The following is a 24,563-nucleotide window of genomic DNA, read 5'->3' as shown; positions in this document are numbered from 1 at the left end:
GTAAAGGACTCCAAAATAACCGACAAAAATGTAGAACCCATCGACCTCCTGCCAAAACAGCAAATAATAAAATGCAACCCCCCCCCCCCCCCCCCCACAAAGCAAACTTACAATCATAGTTTGTATCCATTTACTATCAAAGGATGTTAATAATTTGAGAATAAAAATCTTATATCAAAGTCATGTGTACCGAAAATATTTGCAGAGAGATTAAAATTTGAAAAAATAATTTTATCTTGTAATGTTTTATCTCACAATTCACATTTTCATGGACCTAATTTGTTTTCTCCACTACATTCCCAAAATAAAATAGTGACTGCACATTGTATATAAATTATAAAATTACATTTTTTTCCAGAAACTTGAATCCAAGAATGGTGAGTGCACACTATAACATATTTTCTTGAGTATAGTGCACACCTTTTTCCAAAAAAAACACAGCTGTGTAGAAGAGGATGCGCATTATACAGACAATAATGAGTTTTGATGTTTTTCCCCCCAACGGAAAGACATTACCGTGTACACAAGACAATGTTATATATATAAATATATACCATACTTACAGATGCATGGAGAAACATAAACGGTAAAGACAATCTATTGTATACCACTAGATACTGGAATATATGGCCATCTGGGTCTAAGATAGCATAATACAACAGAATAAAAATTACATCACCCCTTGTGTTAAAAAGTGAATTATTTACCCAAATCGTAAATTGGTAAATTTAAACAGAACATTAAAGATACCTTTGCTAAATATAACGTAAATGTTGGCTCCATTAAAGTCTTTAACATACTGTCCTACATCAACATACACATGTATTGTAAACATCAAAAGTCACTTGTCATTGATAAAATATAATTGTCATTTTTCAGAGAACATGTTCTCTTAAGGTTATCATTGCACACTGACAATCATGAAGTACAATAGAAGTATTGATACAATATTACAAGTGATATGTAATGGTTCTCTCCCTTTATATCACACTATTGTATATACATATACCCTGTAAGTGATGAAAAAAATAGACTCCATAGAAAATGATATTTACATATATAAATACAACACAGGCGTGAGTTTCCTTTGTGCTTCAAGCAATGGTTACTAGTTATTGTTCGGGCCTGTTTCACAAGTGACCACAATTTTAGGATTACTTCAAGTTCTAGTCCTGTGCCATATTTAGTTTATGTCTGCCGTGATATTGCAACATATTGCTAAAGTGGCTTAAAATATTACTCACTAAAGTCTTGCTCAGGAGTTTGTATCTGTACACAAATATATAATCATTCAAACAATTGGAAAGACAAAATATGATCTAAGAGAAATACATAAATAATCTGAAATAAACATACACTGGAGAAACAGACTCTGAATGAACAGATTTAACACTTAGCACACTTAACACAGAGACAGATTACTACTGTAGTGGGAAACAAACAGGCATAAAAACAGAACAAATCTATGAGCAAAATATGGAGTATCATGGCAGATTGGTAAAAGGTACCCATTTTTGAACAAACATAGATTCAGCATGAGATTCCATTGTAAAGATAAATGTTAGCAAAAAAATAATATTAAGCTTCAGCTATTTAATATTATAAAGTAACTAAAATCCCATCACAATTGTAAAATTATTATGTCAAACTTGAATGTGAAGGTAAATATAGAGTTCCATATTCATTTATTTAACTACATGGAATACCCATCAGCTGCTAATAGCACACCTTGGTTTTTCCTGGAAAATGTCTTGCAATGCTGGTACTTCAAAACTTGCATTTGTGAGATTCCACGGAAACATGCACAAGATTCCACAGAAACACACACAAGCTTCCACAATTGGTCACAAGTACATCCTTCAAAGAACCAGCACTTAACTCCAGTGACCCGACATGGCAAAGGGTGATAACTCCACTCTGCAAGGGAGACAACTCCAACACAACTTAAAGTGCCTCTCTTTTGACTGTCTCTGTCTCTGTTTCTGTGTATTTAGCACTCTCCACTTGATTGTATTGTGGGATTAGCTTCTCGAACATCACACGGCACATGGACTCCAGGTCATACTGATGGCTCCATCCCCAGTCTCGGCGAGCGTTGGTGTCATCCAACACCTGGGGCCAGGAATCAGCTGAAACAGGAACAAGTTGTATTTTCTCGTTAATTCAAATTTACTTCAAAATCTGATTCAGGAAATATTTTTGTTACAAAACTGGAGAGATCTAAAAATATGTCAGTAACCACAAAACAATTCGATGACATCACCCTTAAATGATAATTTGTTTAAAAGTTCTGTGACTATCTTATGACAGTTAATTGTTCAAGCATTTCTCATGGCATATATGACCACAATAACCAATAAGCTTCTTGCGTCTTTAACTCTATCATCTCTGTAGTGTAGTCATTGTGATGAGTGCTATAGTAAATAGTACCAGCTAGCTTCCGCTTTGACGTAGCTGATGGGGCAGACCAATGTACTGACGCCATGATGAAAGAATATACCCATGATGGTATCCTCATCTTCATGTTATAGATACGGAGATACAGTAAACTACGTTTATAACAAACACACGAACTGATGGATATAACGAACATATTTTTGGTTCAGGCCATTTGCTGTTTATATGCTTTATATACGCTTATAACGAACTACGGATATATCAAACTAAAATCAGTCGTCCCTTTGAGTTCGTTATAACTGTAGTTTACTGTGGTTCAATATGAGAACTAAAGGAAATACATCCCAATCTCCACAGAACAGACATACATGACAATTAGGGGTGACTCATTCTAAAAATCATTCTAACAATTACGACAGTATTGTAAAGTATTCTGAGAAGCCCAACCTTCCAACATTGCATGGTTTCAACCCTAACACATTCAACATTATCTATGTTCAGATGATTGTCATTGAGGTAGAGATTATGTGCAGATGCATCTGTTCCATGGGCATATGGTAAAGTATCAACTAACATAATTCACTAGGGGTGGTCATGAAAACTAGCAATAGCCATGTGTAATATCATCTTCCCGAGGCAAGAGAGTTAACTGACTATAAAAGTCCAGTTTCCACCCTTGCCGAACTAGGCTGGTATTATGGAGTTACATTTTGGCTGGACTAACGAGTCTATGCATAGTCCAATCAAAATCGCGCACCGAAATCGAAATCCGGTTCGGAAACTGTCGTGCAGATTTCAGTCGATTGCAGGATTTGCAAAAAATGTGCACCGCCAACTCGTTGTCAGCAGATGTTTTCAAATCTTTTCATGTTTTTAATCAAGGTGCTCACGTGATTTGATGCATTTTCGCGATGTAAGACCCATTTTATCACAATATAGATCTTGATTATCGATACCAGAGGTGGAATCTGATTGGTCCATAGGAGAGGCTTAAAAGGGACATAACTGGTAATAGCCACTGGTTGTGCTACGATCAAGCCCAGTAATTCCAGCCTTGTTCGGCAAGGGTGGAAACTGGACTTTTAAAGTCAGTTAACTCTCTTGCCTCAGGAAGATGGTGTAGTATAGGCTAAAAAATAATAATCTTGGTTCTCCGGCATCGCTCGCATCATAATAAAGTTCACCGCACGTTTCATTTTTATTTCCATTTTAATTATTTTTTTTAAATCCTTAAAAATTCTAAGTCCAACAGAAGTCAAATACTGTAATCCCTTATTTACTCATCAAGGAATACATTTATGTAGGGAGGCCCTTTCCCAGGTTGATTGAACACAATTGTTTATTGATTACATAACTGTTTATTGGTTAAAAAGACACCGACCGCCCGCCCGCCCGCACTATATTTTCAAAAACCATTGCCTGAGAAAGAATTCTTTTATTATTCTAAGCCATAAATATCAACTATCAATACCATAACTTGTCATGGATGTACTGCCATTGGACCACAGGAAATTGCATCATACAAGAACATGCCTTTGCATGACTGGCCAACTCACTCACTCTAAGGAGAAGATCTGCAAGACAATACGAACCAAAAACCTGCCTCTCTATCTCTCTTTCATGTCTGTGAAGGAGGCAGGCATGACAGTACTATCCAATCGACTGTCTAACTGACTCACTCCATGGAGAGGACACGCAAGACAATACTAACCAATAACCTGCCCCTCTCTCTCTCTCTCTCTCTCTCTCTCACTATCATGTCTGTGAAGAAGGCAAGCATTACAGTACCATCCAACGGCCGTCCAACTCACTCACTCCATGGAGAGGACATGCAAGACAATACTAACCAATAGCCTGCCCCTCTTTCTCTCTCCCTCTCTCTCTCACTATCATGTCTGTGAAGAAGGCAGGCATGACAGTACCATCCAACGGCTGCCCAACTCACTCACTCCATGGAGAGGACATGCAAGTCAATACTAACCAATAACCTGCCTCTCTCTCTCTCTCTCTCTCTCTCTCTCTCTCTCTCTCTCTCTATCATGTCTGTGAAGAAGGCAGGCATGACAGTACCATCAAGCCAACTGTCCAACCCACTCACTCCATGGAGAGGGCACGCAAGACAATACTAACCAATAGCCTGCCTCTCATCTGGGGAGTAGGTGATTTCCATCTCGGGGACATATTTTTTCACTTCCTCTGCGATCTCACTTGGGGTGAAGCTCATGGCCGTCACGTTGTAAGTCCGCATGGACAGCTTCTCATTGGGCACTTCCATGAAGTTGACCGTGGACCGGAGAGTGTCGTCGATGTACATCATGGGGAGCCGAGTGTCTGGCCCCAGGAAACACCGGTGGTGTCCGGTCTTCAGGGCATCATGGAATATCTCCACTGCATAATCTGCCATGAATAATAACAATGTTACCATCCCTACACTACATTTTAAAAAAGGCTTTGTTTAGTTATCTCCCTTCTACATGTACCACCAAGTTGTCTCTCTTTTATCTTCAATAATAAATCCAGGTTCCATTGTACCTTCAGGAAAGTGATTTTGGGTGACCTTGACCTATTCTTAGGACTAATTTGAATGTACTGATTCGGTCATATTTTAATATAGATTTATAGCATAGGATTGGTGTATTCACCAAGCAAGTCATTATCTAAAACAAAAAATAAAATATATCAGCAATATAATACATATCTATGAGCAGACATACCTGTCGTACCACCGCCGGGCTTGGTATCAGCCGAGATCACTCCAGGGAATCTCAGACTACGGAAGTCCAGGCCAAACCTCTGGTTGTAATACTACACAGAAACAGTATTGTGTTTAACATTAAGAATGAGAGTCAAGGGGTTCCTTGTCATGGAGCTAATGTTAAAAAAGGTAAATTTAAGTGGTTGCTTGAAGCATGGACTAGAGCAGCAACTACAATGTCGCCTTGAATCCCCTTAATATCTAACACCACAGTAAATAATAAATTGTATTTTTTCACCTGCGTGTGTGCGTCCTCACGCAGAGAGGTATCACATTGGTGTAAAACATATGATTTGATGAGATTGGTGTAGACAGTTTGATGTGATGTCATTGTGTGAGTCTGTGAAGTAACTCCTAGCTTACCTCTCCCATTAGCTCCGCATGCACCTTGGACACGCCATAGATGGTCCGGGGACGCTGGATGGTGAGGTCAGGGGTTGGGTTCCGCGGGGAGTCAGGGCCAAATGCACCTTTAAAAACAAACATACCCTGAGTGTCTTTGACAGAACGGAAAGGCATGACCATTACAGCCCACAACATTTACATACAGAAACAGTACTGTTGGCAAGTGACCAAATTGATATTTATACACTGGTAGAAACTGCAGATTTTATGTTTTTTCATTTAATACACGAGTACATAACATGCTTATTTCCACATTTTTCAATACCAATATGAAAACCAATACATTCATTACAACTGATGTAAAATTGAAACTGGGGACATAGTCAAAGGGAGATAACTCTCCACACGTTAGAGGTCTTATTGGACTCTTACCTATTGTGCTTGGAATGAACAGTTTGAGTCTGTATTGTTTGGAGACCTCGAGGACATTATGGAGGCCCTCAATGTTGACCTGCATTGCCAGGGGCACATTCTGCTCCCCAATGGCGCTCAGCAGGGCTCCGAAGTGAACCAGCCAATCCACCTCATAGTTGACAACAATCTCCCGAAGACTCTTGAGGTTCAGGACATCAGCAAAGAGGAATGGTCCTGCAGAACAATGGTTGAAGGTTTAGAGTGACAGAATCAGTAACTACAGGGCAATAGTTTCAGACAAATAGTTTTTTATAGGCATTGTTTCTCACAGCTGCAGCCAGCAGCACTGTTCCAACCAGTAAATAACCCTGTCAGTCAAACCAGAGGTGGACAGCATGGGCAACAATGCACGCCTTCAGGGCACAGGGACAGTAAAATTAGTCACACATTGTGCTCATAGAATTGTCATGTCAACTCTGTAACAAGCCTGACGTTCAGCAACCTCAAATATCCCATGTGTAAGTCATGAAAGTAACCTAAACATATTCACTACAACAGCTTCATTTTGAATCGGCTTCAAATAACGCCAAAAATACCTCTCACATTACATCACATTTATGTGAAAGAAAATATCTATGGGGAGTTACTGATAAGTGATATTGAGCTGTTGATGTCACTTCTAAATGAAGCTAGGATAGCAAAAGGGTGTGGGTGTTTTGTCGTGCTAGAATGGCGGTGAAATAGGGTTTAACATCGCGTCCAAGTGAGTGAGTGAGTATGGCTTTATGCAGCTTTTAGCAATCTTCCAGCAATATCACGATGGGGACACCAGAAATGGGCTTCACACATTATACCCATGTCAGGAATCAAACCTGGATCTTCGGCATGAAGAGCAAACGCTTTAACCATGAGGCTACCCGACCGCCCTCACACCCAAGATTATCGCATTTATATAGCGACATGCATGCATATCTGTGTGTGTGTGTGGCTGCTTGTACCAGTCCAGAATTATGCTGATCTTAAAGTGCTAGCCCTGCAGTTATACCATGAAGCAGTGTAACATGAATATCCCACTCAGACACAGTCTACTGACTCTGAGTCGAACAGTCATTGTTTGAGCCCCTTTATGCCGAGCGCCAGGCAAGGTAACAACAAGTACCATCTTTTAATGTCTTTTGGTATGACATGGCTGGGATTAAAATCTGGACCTTCTGGACAGTCTCATGCTTGAATGGAGGAGATAATATAAGATTTGGAGGTGTTGGAGACAATTCTTGCTCAGAACGCCAGATGCATGCTTCCCTTGCAAGGTGTTCCCTTACTTCTTGACATGAGCATAGTATATTCAGGAGGTAAGCGAGCATTAGTAGTTCGAAATAGTGGGTGCCGATACATCAAGTACAAATTAACATGGCAAACATCTCTCTAATGAACTCATCCATCTGAAACATAAGTGATGATCCTCATTTGATTAGCGATTCAGCAACTTCTTGTCATGTAGTGTCACCATCAGTCAGTATTGATATTGCTACTGCACGAGCAAGATCGTGTAAATATAGCAGTGTCTAGTGATGTGTACTCAGATGAATGAGGTTAAATCACTACTCTGTTGTGTATTCATGGACCAGTTACATACAGTCTCCTTATGCAACACAATCTACCATCAAGGGCTCGTCATCATCCTCGATCATGCAGGGTATTATTTCTCCATCGTATTACAATAAATACCCTGGACCCATTTGCCACCAAAGTTTTGTTTCAGAAGCGATGTCTCCATCCTCATCTCTCTTTTCACTAACTTAGCTCAGGAGTTTAGCGCAAGATTTGTCTCACATATAAAGAGATTGGACGGCTATTTTTAGTGGCATGTCTTTCAAATACAGTTGGAAACTAAGCTGTGGTAGCAAATGGGTCGACTGTATTAATCGGAATACACTGGATAATTGAGGATTACTATTCATGTGTACTTACCACTTCTGAGAATAGTTTTGGGAGCCTTGTTGATGTCCGTCAGAATGACGTTGTCACGTCCGTACCTCTCTCTGAAACATAAGCATTACTTACTGATTCACTGTCATGGTGATTGCACAATTCAAAGAGGTAGTGCCATTGACAAAGGTATGTCTGACGTCAAACTGGTTCTAAATCTATATCTGCACAGCAGTGGTTCTCTAGTAGTCTTGAGTAATAATAATGGCTGAATTAATAATGTCTTTCTATTAGGTCACAACGTGTTATAGTAATATTTGTAGCTGTGGAGACTTTTGTATATTTGTAGGGGTTATCACAGGCAGCATTCATTATCACTGTTGAATGCCTTGAAATAGGACTGTCTCTGTGCTTGAATCCAGAATACGTATTCAATCCACACTTGGCAAGTAGATAAGACAAAAGTCTGGGCAAGAAGGCCTCAAATCGCCCTCTTGCCCCTTTTATATAAGTAGCCAGCCTTCTAGAAACGATCAAGTCTGCCATGTTCATATCTGCAAGGGTGGATAACTCTAAATTCCACTTTTTTTGCTGCTGCAGATCGCTATTCAAATCGGGCCATAACAGTACCCGACATCTTTCACTAGTAGTACAATCATCTGCTGCAATTGATAACTGCTACAAATATTAATCAATCACAAGAAAAATAATGATCTTTCAGCATGTTCAGTATCTTGCCTAGTTAAAATGTGTTTGTTTTTTACTCATTGGTAGCAGTATTAATCATTACAAATCTGGAAGTTGAATTTTTAAACATAAAACTAATATATAATAAAAGCTGTTATAATACTTACACATAACAAGGAGATACAACTTGATTTATATATGAGAAATGGCACATCTATTGTTTTTGAAAAGTAATTGTTTTTTGAAAGGTAATAGGATTTTTTTTTTCTCAAGGCATGTTGAATGTCAATGATTAGATAATATTGATTTTAGATGATACACTTTTATTTCTGCAACTTTGGCCCTTAATTCTCATATTATGATAATCATGTTAACGGCTATGAATCATGAATCGTGAGTCACCAACACCAAGGTCATAGTCACAGATGTTATACTCAGACTAGAATGACTTCAGAGGTTTTAGCCGAAAAACAAACAAAACAAATGAGTGATTATGGTTTTGTGCGCATGTAACAATATTGCATCAGTATGATCGTCAGCATCCCCAACAATGAATTCAAGGTCACGACCTTCAGACACTTACATTAGGCAATCTTTATATGCATTGCCCCAGTCATCACTTTCATTCACAATGAGTGAGTGAGTATGGTTTTAAGCTGCTTTTAGCAATATTCCAGCAATATCACGGCGGGGGACACCAGAAATGGACTTCACACATTGTACCCATGTCGGGAATCGAACCTGGGTCTTCAGCATGATGATCGAAAGCTTTAACCACTAGGCTACCCGACCGCCCCTCATTCACAATGATGCTGGTGTCTCTTCTGTATGTCAAGGAAATGGGTATTCTTTATTTGGCGGTTCTTTGTTTGTTGTTAGAAGTCACAAACATCAGTAATATTCCAAATATATGATGGCGGCCTGTAAATAATCAAGTCGGGGCCGGACAAACCAGTGATTGATATTGTGAGCAAACTCTGACGGTGTTGAGCTACTATTACTTTAACCAACCAAGTCAGTGATCCTGACCACCCAATCCAGTGTGTGTTGTGTTATTACAAGCACGGGATACAGAGAGCTCACACTAACCCAGAATCTCCACAGGGGCCTGGGAAAAGGGTGAGTGAGTGATTTGGTGTTAAACACAACTTTGAACAGTATTGCAGTTATATCATGGCGTGTCAGCTAAATATGTGAGATACATGTGACACAGGTCTTACATGTTTTAACACATGGAGATACCGTATTCACCATATTAAGCACCCTGCTCCAATAGGCACCCCTAACCAACTTCCCCATCAATCTGTACGTAATCTTTATGAGCGCTGTCTAAGACCAAAACGTTATGACAGTCCCCATATTCTTGTGTATATTGCAGATTATTTACTGAGGAAGGAAAGCAGCGTAGAAGGGGAATATAGTTGCCTGGTAACTTTTATCAAACACATTTAATTTCATTGATGTTTGAACAACAAATTCAACTCATTAGGAATAGTTTCAGTAAACTTTGAGGTTTGTGAATGTTCTAAGCACTTATCACGGCAAATACTATAGGATGGTGAAATCCACCAGTACAGGTATGGTTGGTGTAGATGTCCTGTAGACAACTTTGTCAACCACATAGACAACTCGTAGATGTCCTGTAGACAACTTTGTCAACCACACTGACAACTTGTAGATGTCCTGTAGACAATTTATCAACCACATAGACAACTCGTAGATGTCCTGTAGACAACTTTGTCAACCACAGAGACAACTCGTAGATGTCCTGTAGACAACTTGGTCAACCACAGAGACAACTTGTAGATGTCCCGTAGACAACACTGTCAACAACATAGACAACTCGTAGATGTCCTGTAGACAATATTGTCAACCACATAGACAACTTGAACATGTCCTGTAGACAACTTTGTCAACCACATTGACAACTTGTAGATGTCACGTAGACAACTATGTCAACCAAAGAGACAACTCGTAGATGTCCCGTAGACAACTTTGTCAACCACATTGACAACTTGTAGATGTCCTGTAGACAACTTTGTCAACCACATAGACAACTCGTAGATGTCCTATAGACAACTTTGTCAACCACAGAGACAACTCGTAGATGTCCTGTAGACAACTTTGTCAACCACATTGACAACTTGTAGATGTCACGTAGACAACTATGTCAACCAAAGAGACAACTCGTAGATGTCCCGTAGACAACTTTGTCAACCACATAGACAACTTGTAGATGTCCTGTAGACAACTTTGTCAACCACATAGACAACTCGTAGATGTCCTGTAGACAACTTTGTCAACCACAGAGACAACTCGTAGATGTCCTGTAGACAACTTTGTCAACCACATAGACAACTTGTAGATGTCCTGTAGACAACTTTGTCAACCACATTGACAACTTGTAGATGTCCTGTAGACAACTTTGTCAACCACAGAGACAACTCGTAGATGTCCTGTAGACAACATTGTCAACCACAGAGACAACTTGTAGATGTCCTGTAGACAACATTGTCAACCACATAGACAACTTGTAGATGTCCCATAGACAACTTATCAACCACATAGACAACTCGTAGATGTCCCGTAGACAACTTTGCCAACCACATAGACAACTCGTCCAGATTTGATTATTTCCAGTTCAGGCTGCCGTCATGTAGCTTGACTATTACTGAGACCAACATTAAACAACAAACTGACAAAGAAACAACATTTGTAGACCAATGTCTACAAATGTAATAGACCAATGTCTACAAATGTAATAGACCAATGTCTACACATGTAATAGACCAATGTTTACAAATGTAATAGACCAATGTCCACAAATGTAATAGACTAAAGTCTACAAATGTAATAGACCAATGTCTACAAATGTAATAGACCAATGTCTACAAAGGTGATAGACCAATGTCTACAAATGTAATAGACCAATGTCTACAAAGGTGATAGACCAATGTCTACAAAGGTGATAGACCAATGTCTACAAAGGTGATAGACCAATGTCTACAAAGGTGATAGACCAATGTCTACAAATGTAATAGACCAATGTCTACAAAGGTGATAGACCAATGTCTACAAAGGTGATAGACCAATGTCTACAAAGGTGATAGACCAATGTCTACAAATGTAATAGACCAATGTCTAACCATGTAATAGACCAATGTTTACAAATGTAATAGACCAATGTCCACAAATGTAATAGACTAAAGTCTACAAATGTAATAGACCAATGTCTACAAATGTAATAGACCAATGTCTACAAATGTAATAGACCAATGTCTACAAATGTAATAGAACAATGTCTACAAATGTAATAGACCAATGTCTACAAAGGTGATAGACCAATGTCTACAAAGGTGATAGACCAATGTCTACAAATGTAATAGACCAATGTCTACAAAGGTGATAGACCAATGTCTACAAAGGTGATAGACCAATGTCTACAAAGGTGATAGACCAACGTCTACAAATGTAATAGACCAATGTCTACAAAGGTGATAGACCAATGTCTACAAAGGTGATAGACCAATGTCTACAAATGTAATAGACCAATGTCTACAAAGGTGATAGACCAATGTCTACAAAGGTGATAGACCAATGTCTACAAATGTAATAGACCAATGTCTACAAAGGTGATAGACCAATGTCTACAAAGGTGATAGACCAATGTCTACAAAGGTGATAGACCAATGTCTACAAAGGTGATAGACCAATGTCTACAAATGTAATAGACCAATGTCTACAAAGGTGATAGACCAATGTCTACAAAGGTGATAGACCAATGTCTACAAATGTAATAGACCAATGTCTACAAAGGTGATAGACCAATGTCTACAAAGGTGATAGACCAAAGTCTACAAATGTAATAGACCAATGTCTACAAAGGTGATAGACCAATGTCTACAAAGGTGATAGACCAATGTCTACAAAGGTGATATGCATCATGATGATGAGGCCATCACACTAGTGACTACCTGGGAAAAACATTTAGTATTTTCAGATTGTCAGGCATTTTGATTCAATCTTCAACTGGAACCAACAGCGCTATAGTACATTATTACCCACACTCACACCAGAAACATCTGGCTGCATCATATGCAAGAATATGGCAGTTCAACTTGACACATCAATCCCAAAAATTAGAATGACAAATTAGAATGAAAAATCATGATATAACCATATAACATAATGATCACCCAAGTTTCGTTTATTAAAAACTTACGCAATTATTTGAATTTTTTAGGACACAAAAACATGGGATGCCCAAGTTGTATGATAATCATGACCAAAAAAGAATACTTCAATTAGGTTCTATCATGTCTCAGCATGCTCAGCAGACCATGGAATTTATTTCATAAAAATAGTACAGATGTACTTGTATGCCCTAACTATATGAACATGCTGAAGGCAAGAGTAGAAAAATATGTTTAGAATAAAAAATTATTACTGACTAGATATATTACCATGGTTACTGCATGGTGATGATAACCATATTATCTCCTGCCTGGGGGAGGTGGGATAAGCAGGTCTGTACAACCAGTGTTGAATTTGTTTCAAGTTCACATGCAAGGAGCCGTGGCTTGTTAACTAAAAAAATGTTGCAAGGCCTCATCATATTGTACTAGCTCAAAACACATCCGATAAAATATGAAAAGAAACAATATGACAGCAGACATTAAATGATGCCTTAACTGACTTGATGATTTATAGAAATATATATATATTGACTATTGTTTTCAACTTGACGATCAGGCAAACTTTATGGAAATGTTACTAGCCCAATTTAAAAGTCACTGGTATTTGGCTAGCAGGCAGGCAGCTATTTCAAACACTGTGTAAAACCAATATTTCAATATGGTGTTGGGCCTTACATGTCTTAGATTTGGAACAGAAAGTGTTCATTACGTTCATCATGTTCATGAATATATAAATAACAACAGAAAAACATCAATGAGATAGGTACTGTGTATCTATGGTAACCTATCCGTTTAACATAAATTATGATACAATGCATCATATAACATGTACAAATATGACAAAAGTCATTAGGAGATGAGATAAACAAGTTTAAGCAAGTACCGTATTCGACGTAATAAGCGCCAAGGGCGCTTTCAAAATTAGAAATAGGGGGCTCTGATTAGAATATTATTTTGGTGAAAAAAACCAGAGTTGAAAGATAAATTTCATGGTTATGCTGACAGCCTGAAATGTTTATGTACGACAGATATATTTTTCCAGAATTTTATTGCCCATATTTAAGGGTGCATATAGCACACGAGTGCGTATTATACGTGAATAAATTAGTCGTGTGTACATTGAACAATCGGAAAGGGTGCTAATTGTGATTGTTCACCTGCCAATATATCAGCAAATGTCACCATGGGTGCTTATTAGAGCGGGGTGCTTATTACGTCGAGTACGGTATTATTTAACGGTTTTGGAGCTTTGCTCCGGAAACGGAAAACAGAAGGAGGATGGACGGACGGACATGCTGATCGCTAATTCACCCATTTTTCAAACTGGGGGATTATGGAAAGCCTTATGGAAAGGTAGGGGTTAGACACTAGAAACTATTTTACAAAATAGAGAAGGAGGTCATGTATGAAGATTCAAATACTTTCCTATATGTGCAAAAATTATACAGTCACCTGATTCATGTCACGCCACAGTGTACACCTAGAATTTTTATCAATCTCGTCATTTTTGACTGCTTTGATATAAACAACTGTTTTTGGTTTAACTATTGTATGTTTCTGTTCATCGAGTCAACGTCAAAGGATGTGCAAACTTTTGTAAGAATCCGCTATGCGGATTCATACAGTTTGCACATCGGTTTTTCGATTCATACCTCAATGAACAGGAAAAAATACACAGTCAGTCCTTAAATGAATGGAAAATATTTTGGCGTTTTGTAAATAGCCTAAGTGAAAATTTCAGCCATTTTCACATTGACTGAATTTACACATCGACTGTTACATATACAAACACCATATCCCATGTATACAAATAATACACACACTGAGTGTCTCCATACACTATATACACACAGGCTGAGCAGGGAAATTAGGTCTCAACATAATAGGATGATATGGTATCCATGATATATTTTCCCTAGAGAGAACTTATTCCGACATTCAGCTTTAAATATTTATTGGCATGAGTCATACTGCAGCATGATGACAGTACTGTGAGGTACCTGCAAATACAGTGCCACTGTCATCAGTTTCAGCAGATTAATAATCGGTGGTGACTTCACACATTTTAAATAAATTAATCAAATTTCATAGACACATCATTTACTCACTATAGTTTGAAGTGATAAACAATTATTTTGACAATCTAACGAAACAGGTGAACATGGAAACAGGAGGCAAAACTAGATTCCTTGTTGTTTACGTACATTTAACATGTTTAATTAACTTCCAAGAAAATATCTTCACAAAAAAATATTTTGACTCAACATGCTCAAACCAGGCTTTTTTCATACATTGTTTACATTTGACTGTCGGGTCTGACAAATAAATATTTAGTTTTCTTTCAGCATGTTCAGTTAACCATGTTAACTGCACTTCTCAGTACCTTCAATAAAATGAAACAAAACTTTCAACTGACAAAGAAAAGCAGTTGTAAGCATAAGATGACATTCAAGAGACTTAAATCAAGTCTACTTCCTTGCAGTAGGGGCACAGTGAACATCAGCTGATGCAACTCGTCGATACTGTTAACCCAGTTACCCACATTCACCAGGCCTCAGCAGGTACATGTGATGGAGCGTATCTGCCCTCATCTGACCTCAACCACAAGAAAGACAGGCTTTAACAGCTTCATCTGGATAGTGAGCATGGTTTTACGCCACTTTCAGCAATATTCCAGCAATATCACGGCAGGGGACACCACTAATGGGCTTCACACATTGTACCCATGTTAGGAATCAACCTGGGTCTTCGGCTTGATGAGCGGACGCTTTAACCACTAGGCTACCCAACCTAGATAATGGATTAACAGCTTAATATGGATAACAGCACTGATCTCGGAAAATTCACTGGGACTGGTTGTTGCCTTTGTAATTTGTCTTTCCTTAGGATGCCCTGATGATATCCCAGACATTTGACAAGTTTGCTACCTGTGCTGTGCCAGCCGCAAGCACATTTGTCGCTTTTATTGATAGTATAAGGGTGTATCGTCAGATTGATCAACAAAATTACTATACAGTTTTGACTCTGAAATTATATTGAAATGTAGGTATTTTTGGTGGTAGCATTGGTAATACTAATAGTCACAAAGTTTGGATAAGTCACTTGTCAATTGTGCGGTTTTCGTTTACACTCTTTAGACTAGTAATACAAACTGAATATTTCACCTGAGCTTTGTCTATTTTATCGTGTGTATGTTACAATCAATGTGTAAAATGACTAAAATTTTCACTCTGGCAATTTATTAACCACCTAAATATTCAGTTATTTTACATATTGACTGAAAAAACAGTTCATTTATTTTATTATAATAATGAATCCGAACATTTTGATTTTTTTTAGTCAATTGTGATGCCCTTTATATATATAAAGTCATGCATATCTCATCAGTCATAAAATTTAATATCATGTATGCACTTTCTTATCTGTGAACATGTAGTCACACGTAGATTTCACCACACCTAACTTGCAAACTCAGTCAAAACTTCATGATACTCTGAAGCATGTCATAACTTAACTAATACAGGTGGTTGCCTGTGTTACCATGGTTTTGTCGTCTTATCATTCAATTTAAACTGCATTATACTCTGCAGTGCCACAGCCCATTTTGTTCTTAAAATGTCGGTGGTATAAAAAATAAAAAATATCTCAACTCTTATCAGTCTACATCGCTTCAAGTTTTGCGGTATGTACTTTGTAATTCTGAATGAATCTTCAACACTAACCAAAAACTTAATTGCCTACGACGATGAGCTAAGTTGCTAGGGACATGAATCCCCGCTGGCCAATCATAAAAACTAAAAACGGAAGAGCCATTATCCAAGTAATGAAAAAAACTTTCTTACAAAAAGAATAAGTTTCATCAAGCCTTCAGAGATAATGGGTTCCCCTGAGCTAGAGTTGCCGAGTCATGTCTACGCATTCAGCTACCAACCCCGTGACTGTAAGTAATCAATAAGAAGCAACACTACACTGGTACACTCATGTCAACTGGCAGAGTACTGCTGTGGCCTAATCAGACTTTAATCAATCATGTAGCTAGGCTGATAAATGGCTGTTTTCGGAAACATTAAGGAAAGGTCAAGTTGACTGCGAACAGAGAGTGGCTGGTTTACGTTTTGTTTGGATAGAGGTTTAATCAAGGACCTAAATATTTAGGTCCTTGGTAAAATGTTTCAGAAACAAACAAAAATTTAATATGGAAGAATATGGTAATTTTATTAGTCTGTGTTCTGCACTGTGTCTTTCAAACTGACTGAAAACAATGACAAGTGGGCAATGGGTTCGCTATGTTTATCATTACCATGATTACAATGGAAATATATCCAATGGAAATACCAATGAGGCACAGAGTTACCTACGCTCTCAACTCATGGATCACTAAACTTATCCTATACTAAAGCATCTTGGATAACTAGACTTATCATGCTTACTGGCTGTTACCATAAATAATTAACAGTTTAAGCTTACCTTAGTATCTTTGCTAGGCCAGTTCCGAGTTGTCCCAGACCGCCTGTAGACACATGAAGAAAATTTCTTATTGAAAGATCGATGTTTATTGGTATGAATGGGTTGTGTTTTATTATTATTATGATGTTTATTATTGTGTTATTTACACTCACCACTACCCTTACCGCGTGAACCACTCAGCACAACACTTATAATAAACAACATAGATTTCAAGGTGCAGATTTCGGTCAAGTGCAGAATTTGCAAAGGATGTGTACCGTCAACTGTGGGTTGACAGACATTTTCCAGATCTTTTCATGTTTTAATCAAGGTGATCAGGTGATTGGATACACTTCGATTATTACAGTATAGATCTTGATCATCGATCAGATCGTTTTCACTGGGTGCTGCCATTTTGTTTGAAGCAAATGCAAGTGATACAAGAGGTGGAATGTGATTGGTCAATCAGAAGGGCATGGAAGGGATATAAATTGTAATATTCACTGTATGCGCTACAATCAAGCCCAGAAATTCCGGCCTACTTTCAGCAAGGGTGAAAACTGGACATTTTTTAATCATTTTACTCCCTTGTCTCACAAAGATGCCTTACAGCGTGATCCACTCACCACTACCCCTACAGTATGATCCACTCACCACTACCCCTACAGTGTGATCCACTCACCACTACCCCTACAGCGTGATCCACACGCCACTACCCCTACAACATGATCCACTCACCACTACCCTTACAGCGTGATCCACTCACCACTACCCCTACAGTGTGATCCACTTACCACTACCCCTACAGTATGATCCACTCACCACTACCCCTACAGTGTGATCCACACACCACTACCCCTACAGTGTGATCCACACACCACTACCCCTACAGTATGATCCACTCACCACTACCCTTACAGCGTGATCCACTCACCACTACCCCTACAGTGTGATCCACACACCACTACTCCTACAGTATGATCCACTCACCACTACCCTTAAAGCGCGATCCACTCACCACTACCCCTACAGTGTGATCCACAAACCACTACCCCTACAGTATGATCCACTCACCACTACCCTTACAGCGTGATCCACTCTCCACTACCCCTACAGTATGAACCACACACCACTACCCCTTCAGTGTGATCCACTCACCACTACCCCTACAGTATGATCCACACACCACTACCACTACAGTATGATCCACACACCACTACCCCTACAGTATGATCCACTCACCACTACCCCTACAGTATGATTGACTCACCTGTGATGAGGACCCTGGGGGGTGAGTTATCCTCCCCCGCTATGCCAAGGTGAGAGGACCGAGACATCCATGCGGCACAAACCATCCCTTGTTTCCCAGACAAGAGACTCTTTGTGATACTTTTACTTAAGAGTCCTGACATGATTCAGATTCTTGCTTCGTTCTTCCAATTTTTCCAATTTCTAAAAAATTCTGAAAAGAAATATTCAACATTAAAACTAATAAATGTGATAAATGCAATTCTGTTTTAATTCCACTCTAAACAGCAATGATAAGCATTAGCAACATGTCAATACTCCTATTTTAACAGGCTTAAAAAACAAAATGATATGTTTTGAATAATTCAAAACCATATTAAAACATTAAGTTATACAGCAAATCTAGCCGATACAGGCGAAATTTCTTAAAATATTAAAATAAGATGGTGAGCTGATAGAGAGAAATAGGAAGACTCATGGCATATAAAAGTGTGAATCGTCATACTACTTCAAGACAGAAAAAATATTACTGTGTGGCATCACGTCATGTGTCTATAAAATTCATCAGAACAAACAAGTTTCAGTAACATGTAGTTATGGGGAGGAATGCAACACGCAGCAGTGGGAAACATGATCTGTGTTCAGGGGAAGTTTCTGTGAAAACAATGTTCACACTAAATGGTGAGAAGTTGTGTAGATAATTGAATATGACAACTTTGATGTGATGACATTTCTACAAAATCAGTTTCATCTCATCTCATAGTTGGGTTTAACGCTTTGAACAGTATTCCAGTTATATCACGGCGTGTCAGCTCAATGACGTGACAAACCTAGACACATGATTGGGGCGAACCGGGATTGGAACCCACAATCATAGGTTCCTGGCGTGCCCAAGGGACGCAACCCTGCACAGCGAATCGTGGAGCCTCAGTCGACTGGGCCACCTGTGCCCCCTCTACAAAATCAGGGATAAAAATATAGTTTAATTAAAGTGCAGCACTCTAATCATGCTAATAAAAGAAATTTCGAAAACCCAGAATAATTACCATGAATACATGATTATATATTGTCTTATGGAAAAGGCATAAATCCCTGTTAAACAGATCTAATATTCTCTTTTATGGAGTTTCTAGTTCAGTAAGACTGGAGGCAAAAATGAAAATAATGTTGTCATGGTTACCTTTTGTGAAAATAAACACAACTGATAACATATAATTAAAACAAAACAAAATTTGAGCTAAAATAATAATTTAGACATGTTCAATAAACATAACTTCAATCCAACACAGCTTGTTAAACAAACATCTACTTTTGGAAAAATGATTATGGGAGTTTCATTGGGCTTTTAATTAGTATTACAGGTAGTTGGTTTACAAACATTTTGGCCTAAAATTCAATGTAGGGGGTCGGGGGAAATATAATAAACTTCCAGATTAGTACTGCTACTAATGAAAGAAAAACAAACTTGTAGGTGTGAGTGAGTGAGTGAGTTGGGTTTAACACCACTCTTAACAGTATTTTAGTTATATCACAGTGTGTTAGCTTAATGTGGGAGGAAAGCACAAAGTGATGCAGGTCTCGGACTTTTACGACGACTGGGCCACCCATGCCCCCTTGTAAGTGGACATCATCACAACATCAGTCATAATCTCAGCAACTACCATGATTTTGTTAAAAGTTCTTATGTTATAGATACATTAGGCCAATGAAATAATCTACCATCAGAAGTAGGGCATAGTTCGACAGTACCTTCTGTTAAAGCTTTGCATTGGAGCATTCTACATCACCTCCTATATACTATAATTGTGGTATACACGTGAAGATCTGGTTAGAATTGGTCTTCAGCAACCCATTCTTGCCGTAAAAGGTGACTATGCTTGTCATAAGAGGTGACTAAAGGGATCGGGTGGTCAGGCTCGCTGACTTGGTTGAAGCATGTCATCGATCCCAATTGCGTGGACCGATGCTTATGATATCAATCACTGGATTGTCTGGTCCAGAGTCGATTATTTACAGACCACCATCATATAGCTGGAATATTGCTGAGTGTGGCGTTATACAACAAACCAACCAACTTCAACTGTGGTAAGCTGTGCAGCAACATACTGCACACTAGCCTGAGCCACACAACTAGCATACTAAATTGTGATCTGTCTGTTAATGTGGCCCTTGTGAAAATTCACTCCAGTACTTTTTCAAATGCACTTTATATGATGACTTTAGGAAGACATTATTGTCAGCCATTGATAATCTTGGAGGACAATAAATGGTACACAGTATTATATTTGGTGACCCAAACCTAAATGTTTTACTGAATACAAATATAGTCTTGTCTGTACACAAATTTATAAAAAAATACCAACAGATTCAGTAGCTGCATTATATTATTGTTTCGAAATTGTTAATCATTAATATTGTTAAATCTATATTTAAATACTAAACTGTATAATAATTGCATATGTAGGAGATGTACAAATTTTTCACTTTCCAGCGCATTGTAAATAACCTTTATATCAGCGGTGTATATGCATAGTGCAAAATGTTTCCACAATGTAAGGCTTCAATTCTAAATTATTCATGTCCCTTACATAATAATATGTTTAATCGTGTAAACGGAGACGGTGTAAATAGGTGAACTTGTGCCCAATCCCTGTCTTTAGGACAGTAAAAAATATTTGTAAATTGCAAAATAAATACCAAAAGATAATCAATTGGTTTATTTTGTTAGCAAAAGAGATTTTTCTTACAAAGAATGGTGATTAAAATCTTGTGTGTTTTTAATTTCACTTAATTGTGAGAGTTGGCCCAAAACATATTTTGGTCCAAATTACTTTTTCTTCTAATTCCTGTTATTTTATGTTGATTCGTCACATAAACCAACTAAAAAATAAATATGGCCCATATTTATAAATATATATATACGCCAAAAATATAACTGGTCTGGACCAGAAAATGAACTGGTCTGGTCTGACAATACATCATAGATCTTAGGCATGGTACAGTAATACTAAATTGTAGTGTTTTCATTAATAATTCTTAAAACATATACTGTAACCATGGTAACATTATGATAATCAGTGAAATGAACACAAGTGTCATGTACTCCTATGGTTAGTCAACTATTCAGTGTGTATGTTAAGATGAACCCAATTCCAAACTCTGCAATAGAATTACATCTAGTTTAACAGCTGGCAATATAACATTGATTACAACACATCAGATCATACACTTTGGGATTGCACACACATTGTTTTGTAGGTATTTCTCATGAGGGTATCCCCGTTACTGACACTGCAGTGCATGAGCTAACCACACATTCATCACTAAACATGTCAATGGACAGGCTGAGATAAACACTCTTTCTTCTACCATACCATATTCGACTTAATAAGCCATGGCGCTCTCAAAATTAGAAATAGGAGGCTCTTATCAGAATATTATTTTGAGTTGAAAGATCGTAAATTTTGTGGTTTATGCTGACAGCCTGAAATGTTTATATAGGACAGAAATATTTTTCCAAGATTTAATTGCCCATAATTAAGGGTGCATATAACATCGAGTGCGTTTTATATACGAATAAATAAGTCTTGTGTACAGTTGGAAGGGGTGCTAATGTGAGATTGTTCACTAGCCAATATATTAGCAAATATCGCTGTGAGTGCTTATTAGAGCAGGACGCTTATTACGTCGAATACAGTATTTTTATTCATGAACATTATGATGATTGTCTTTGTTTGAAAGTTGAAATTGTCTTATTTTTATTTTTTTACCACCTCAACTGAATTGTGGGTCCACCTCTCGGGACTATCATCTGAGAGGGTGGCAGATATCCTGCAGAGGTAATTTATCAGAGTAAAAGGTCCGGTTTCACAAAGCGAGTTTTGCACTAAGATGATCATAAGTGCCTAGCAGTAAGTATGTTTTGTGGAACAGGTTTCAGAACTGAACGAGTAGCTGGACAAAATACTACTGTGAAAACTCCATCTTTATTGTTTGGTAATAATACAAACAGAATAAGTATTCATGTTTTCCAACCAAACCAACCTACCCAAACAAATTCAAAATAGTGAGGGAGAGGAAGGGAGGCGGGCTGCGAAGGTGAGGAAATGCTCAAGAAAGAGCCTTGCTGCAGCAGCTGCTGAATGAAATACTTCTTACATCAGGTGATCTCAAACAAGGTCATCTATGAATACATTTTCAGGCTCGAGTGAGACCATGGCCTAGATTTTGTACACCTATCGTGGCAAACCGGTTCATTTTACAGTCTGTTGACTACCAATATTGGCCCTAGCGTATGTTCAGGTGACCTTAGATTCTGGTCATAACCAGTCATAACAAGTAAACAACTGATCAATGAAAACCAATTATATCAATCCAGTCTTCCTCAAACAGTTATTTGCCATGTGGTTTTAAGATCAGTCATAGAAATGTCCATTCTCTTTACTTGTTTACAAATAGATATTTATCTCAATAATCATTTCTATATAATAAAGTCAATTCATAAGAATACAAAAAAAAATTCAAAGCCTGAATATCAAGTATAGCTGGGGCCCTAACAAAATTCTATGGAGTTCTTTGAGGTTAGGGACAATGCTTAAGCCTCTTTTGGAAAATTGCTGAAATTGGGTCACAAACCAATAAATATCACATTGAGCTAATCCCCTGGAGTAAATCCTTTTATACCAGTGTGACACCAATACATAAATGTGCAAGTTGCCAATAAAACCCCTGGGGCAGAAAGCTACATCCACACACAATGTGTCTCCACTTTTATTATTCCTCCAGCATAAAAGGCCCCAGGGTAGACATAAAGTGAAAGGTTAAAATATGGTCTATGTTTGCTAGTGAATATAAACTGTAGAATATACAAAAAAAAATATTTTACAGTTGTTTCACATTTAAAACACATTTGGTAGACAATGTCCATTATTGAAGTATAATTTATTGATCATTGAAAATATTTAATTAATGATTTGATTGATATTTGACCCAAAACAGAATATAATGATTAATAATGAATAATTATTACAATCACAAAAATATATTATTATCATCCTCATTATCATTATTTCTGGGTTATTTCTGTATGTGGGATGCATACAGGTTCTGTTATATCAGGATAATCTCAAACATGTGTTGGAATGCATCACTTTGTCCGATTAGATGACAAGAATTATACAACAATGACTAATTGGATGGAATCTCTAATCCTGTAGTAAACATGTTATGGTAAACCCCTGACTTAGAGGAAGTAGCTGTAACCGGCGAACATAGAATCCGGGTCTTGAGGTTCGACAATCTGACGCAAAATCAAATATAACATAAATTTTACGCATTCTTTTTAAAGAACACATTATATTAATTACAAAGGCAGATAGAATGACACGAGACGATCGACTTGAACAGTTGATGAATATACATTACTGGTAATAAAACTGTAACAGCTATTGGACAGGCTACATTGCGCAATGAAGTAAACTCTCAGTTTGAATTTTATACACAGGGAGAAAAATCCTTATTTCTTTCTTTTTTTCGACGTAGTTTCAACGTATTGATGCTTTATCGATCTTTCTTGTTTGTCTTACATTCGTTAATTAATGTATACCGCGTAGTGGGAAATTTTCAACATTTCATCACACCGTTCGGCCGATGTGCAACCGGGAACCCGAAATCCCGAATCGATACGCTTCAATGGTTGTGATCCAATAGGTGGTAACTGTCCGTCCGTGTGATCTGGGCCAAGATCACGTCTGTACGACAGGCAGAAACGTCGCTACTCCTTCCATTCAGTGGAACAGATTTGAATAACAATTCTTGTAATCAAATACTTACAGTGTGAAATTGTAGACAGGATTGGTTTTCCTCCTACGTCTTCCGCGAATTCAGATGCTATGCGCAAGTTAATGTTGACAACCGTGAGTTACCTCGAGCATTGTCGCGCCAAAGCAGCCAATCAGATGCAGGCAACTGAAGGTGTGGCAGATATCCGTAATTTCATTGGTCCTCAAAATAGACGACCTTGACCTTGATGAACATGCCGGGGTAATTGAGTATATATGACGAAACAGCTTCTCTCACTGCTCTCGCGACACCTTTAAAACGTTCTTAACCGGAATATCGTGCCTTTCGACCAGATTTCCTGAAAC

The 24,563-nt window shown here is 38.0% G+C and overlaps 1 protein-coding gene across 1 annotated transcript; it reads right to left on the bottom strand.

Moving 5' to 3' along the window:
- Nucleotides 1-88: 88 nt before the first annotated feature.
- Nucleotides 89-24,342, bottom strand: LOC139478602 (L-threonine 3-dehydrogenase, mitochondrial-like). The gene is made up of 9 exons (XM_071261154.1): nucleotides 24,250-24,342; nucleotides 18,440-18,631; nucleotides 17,191-17,233; nucleotides 7,883-7,953; nucleotides 5,930-6,145; nucleotides 5,516-5,622; nucleotides 5,112-5,202; nucleotides 4,528-4,794; nucleotides 89-2,129 (listed from the first exon to the last, which is right to left on the bottom strand). Exons 2-9 carry the CDS (start codon nucleotides 18,579-18,581, stop codon nucleotides 1,945-1,947), a joined length of 1,122 nt encoding a protein of 373 aa, XP_071117255.1. The 5' UTR covers nucleotides 18,582-18,631; nucleotides 24,250-24,342; the 3' UTR covers nucleotides 89-1,944.
- Nucleotides 24,343-24,563: the final 221 nt, after the last annotated feature.

This window comes from Haliotis cracherodii, unplaced genomic scaffold, assembly GCF_022045235.1.
Source record: "Haliotis cracherodii isolate W230 unplaced genomic scaffold, xgHalCrac1.p SCAF_4, whole genome shotgun sequence".
Taxonomy (NCBI): domain Eukaryota; kingdom Metazoa; phylum Mollusca; class Gastropoda; order Lepetellida; family Haliotidae; genus Haliotis; species Haliotis cracherodii.
Note: the sequence above shows the minus strand (reverse complement) of the source record. Positions and strands in the feature narration are given on the sequence as shown.

Bases quoted from the DNA above. Each gene is read 5' to 3' on its own strand.
- LOC139478602 (XM_071261154.1), bottom strand. From the start codon at position 18,581: ATGTCAGGACTCTTAAGTAAAAGTATCACAAAGAGTCTCTTGTCTGGG. The intron at 6,146-7,882 runs GTAAGTACACAT...ATTGTTCTGCAG, and splicing joins CAAAACTATTCTCAGAAGTG to GACCATTCCTCTTTGCTGAT. The intron at 2,130-4,527 runs GTTAGTATTGTC...TTCCTGTTTCAG, and splicing joins AGATGAGAGGCAGGCTATTG to CTGATTCCTGGCCCCAGGTG.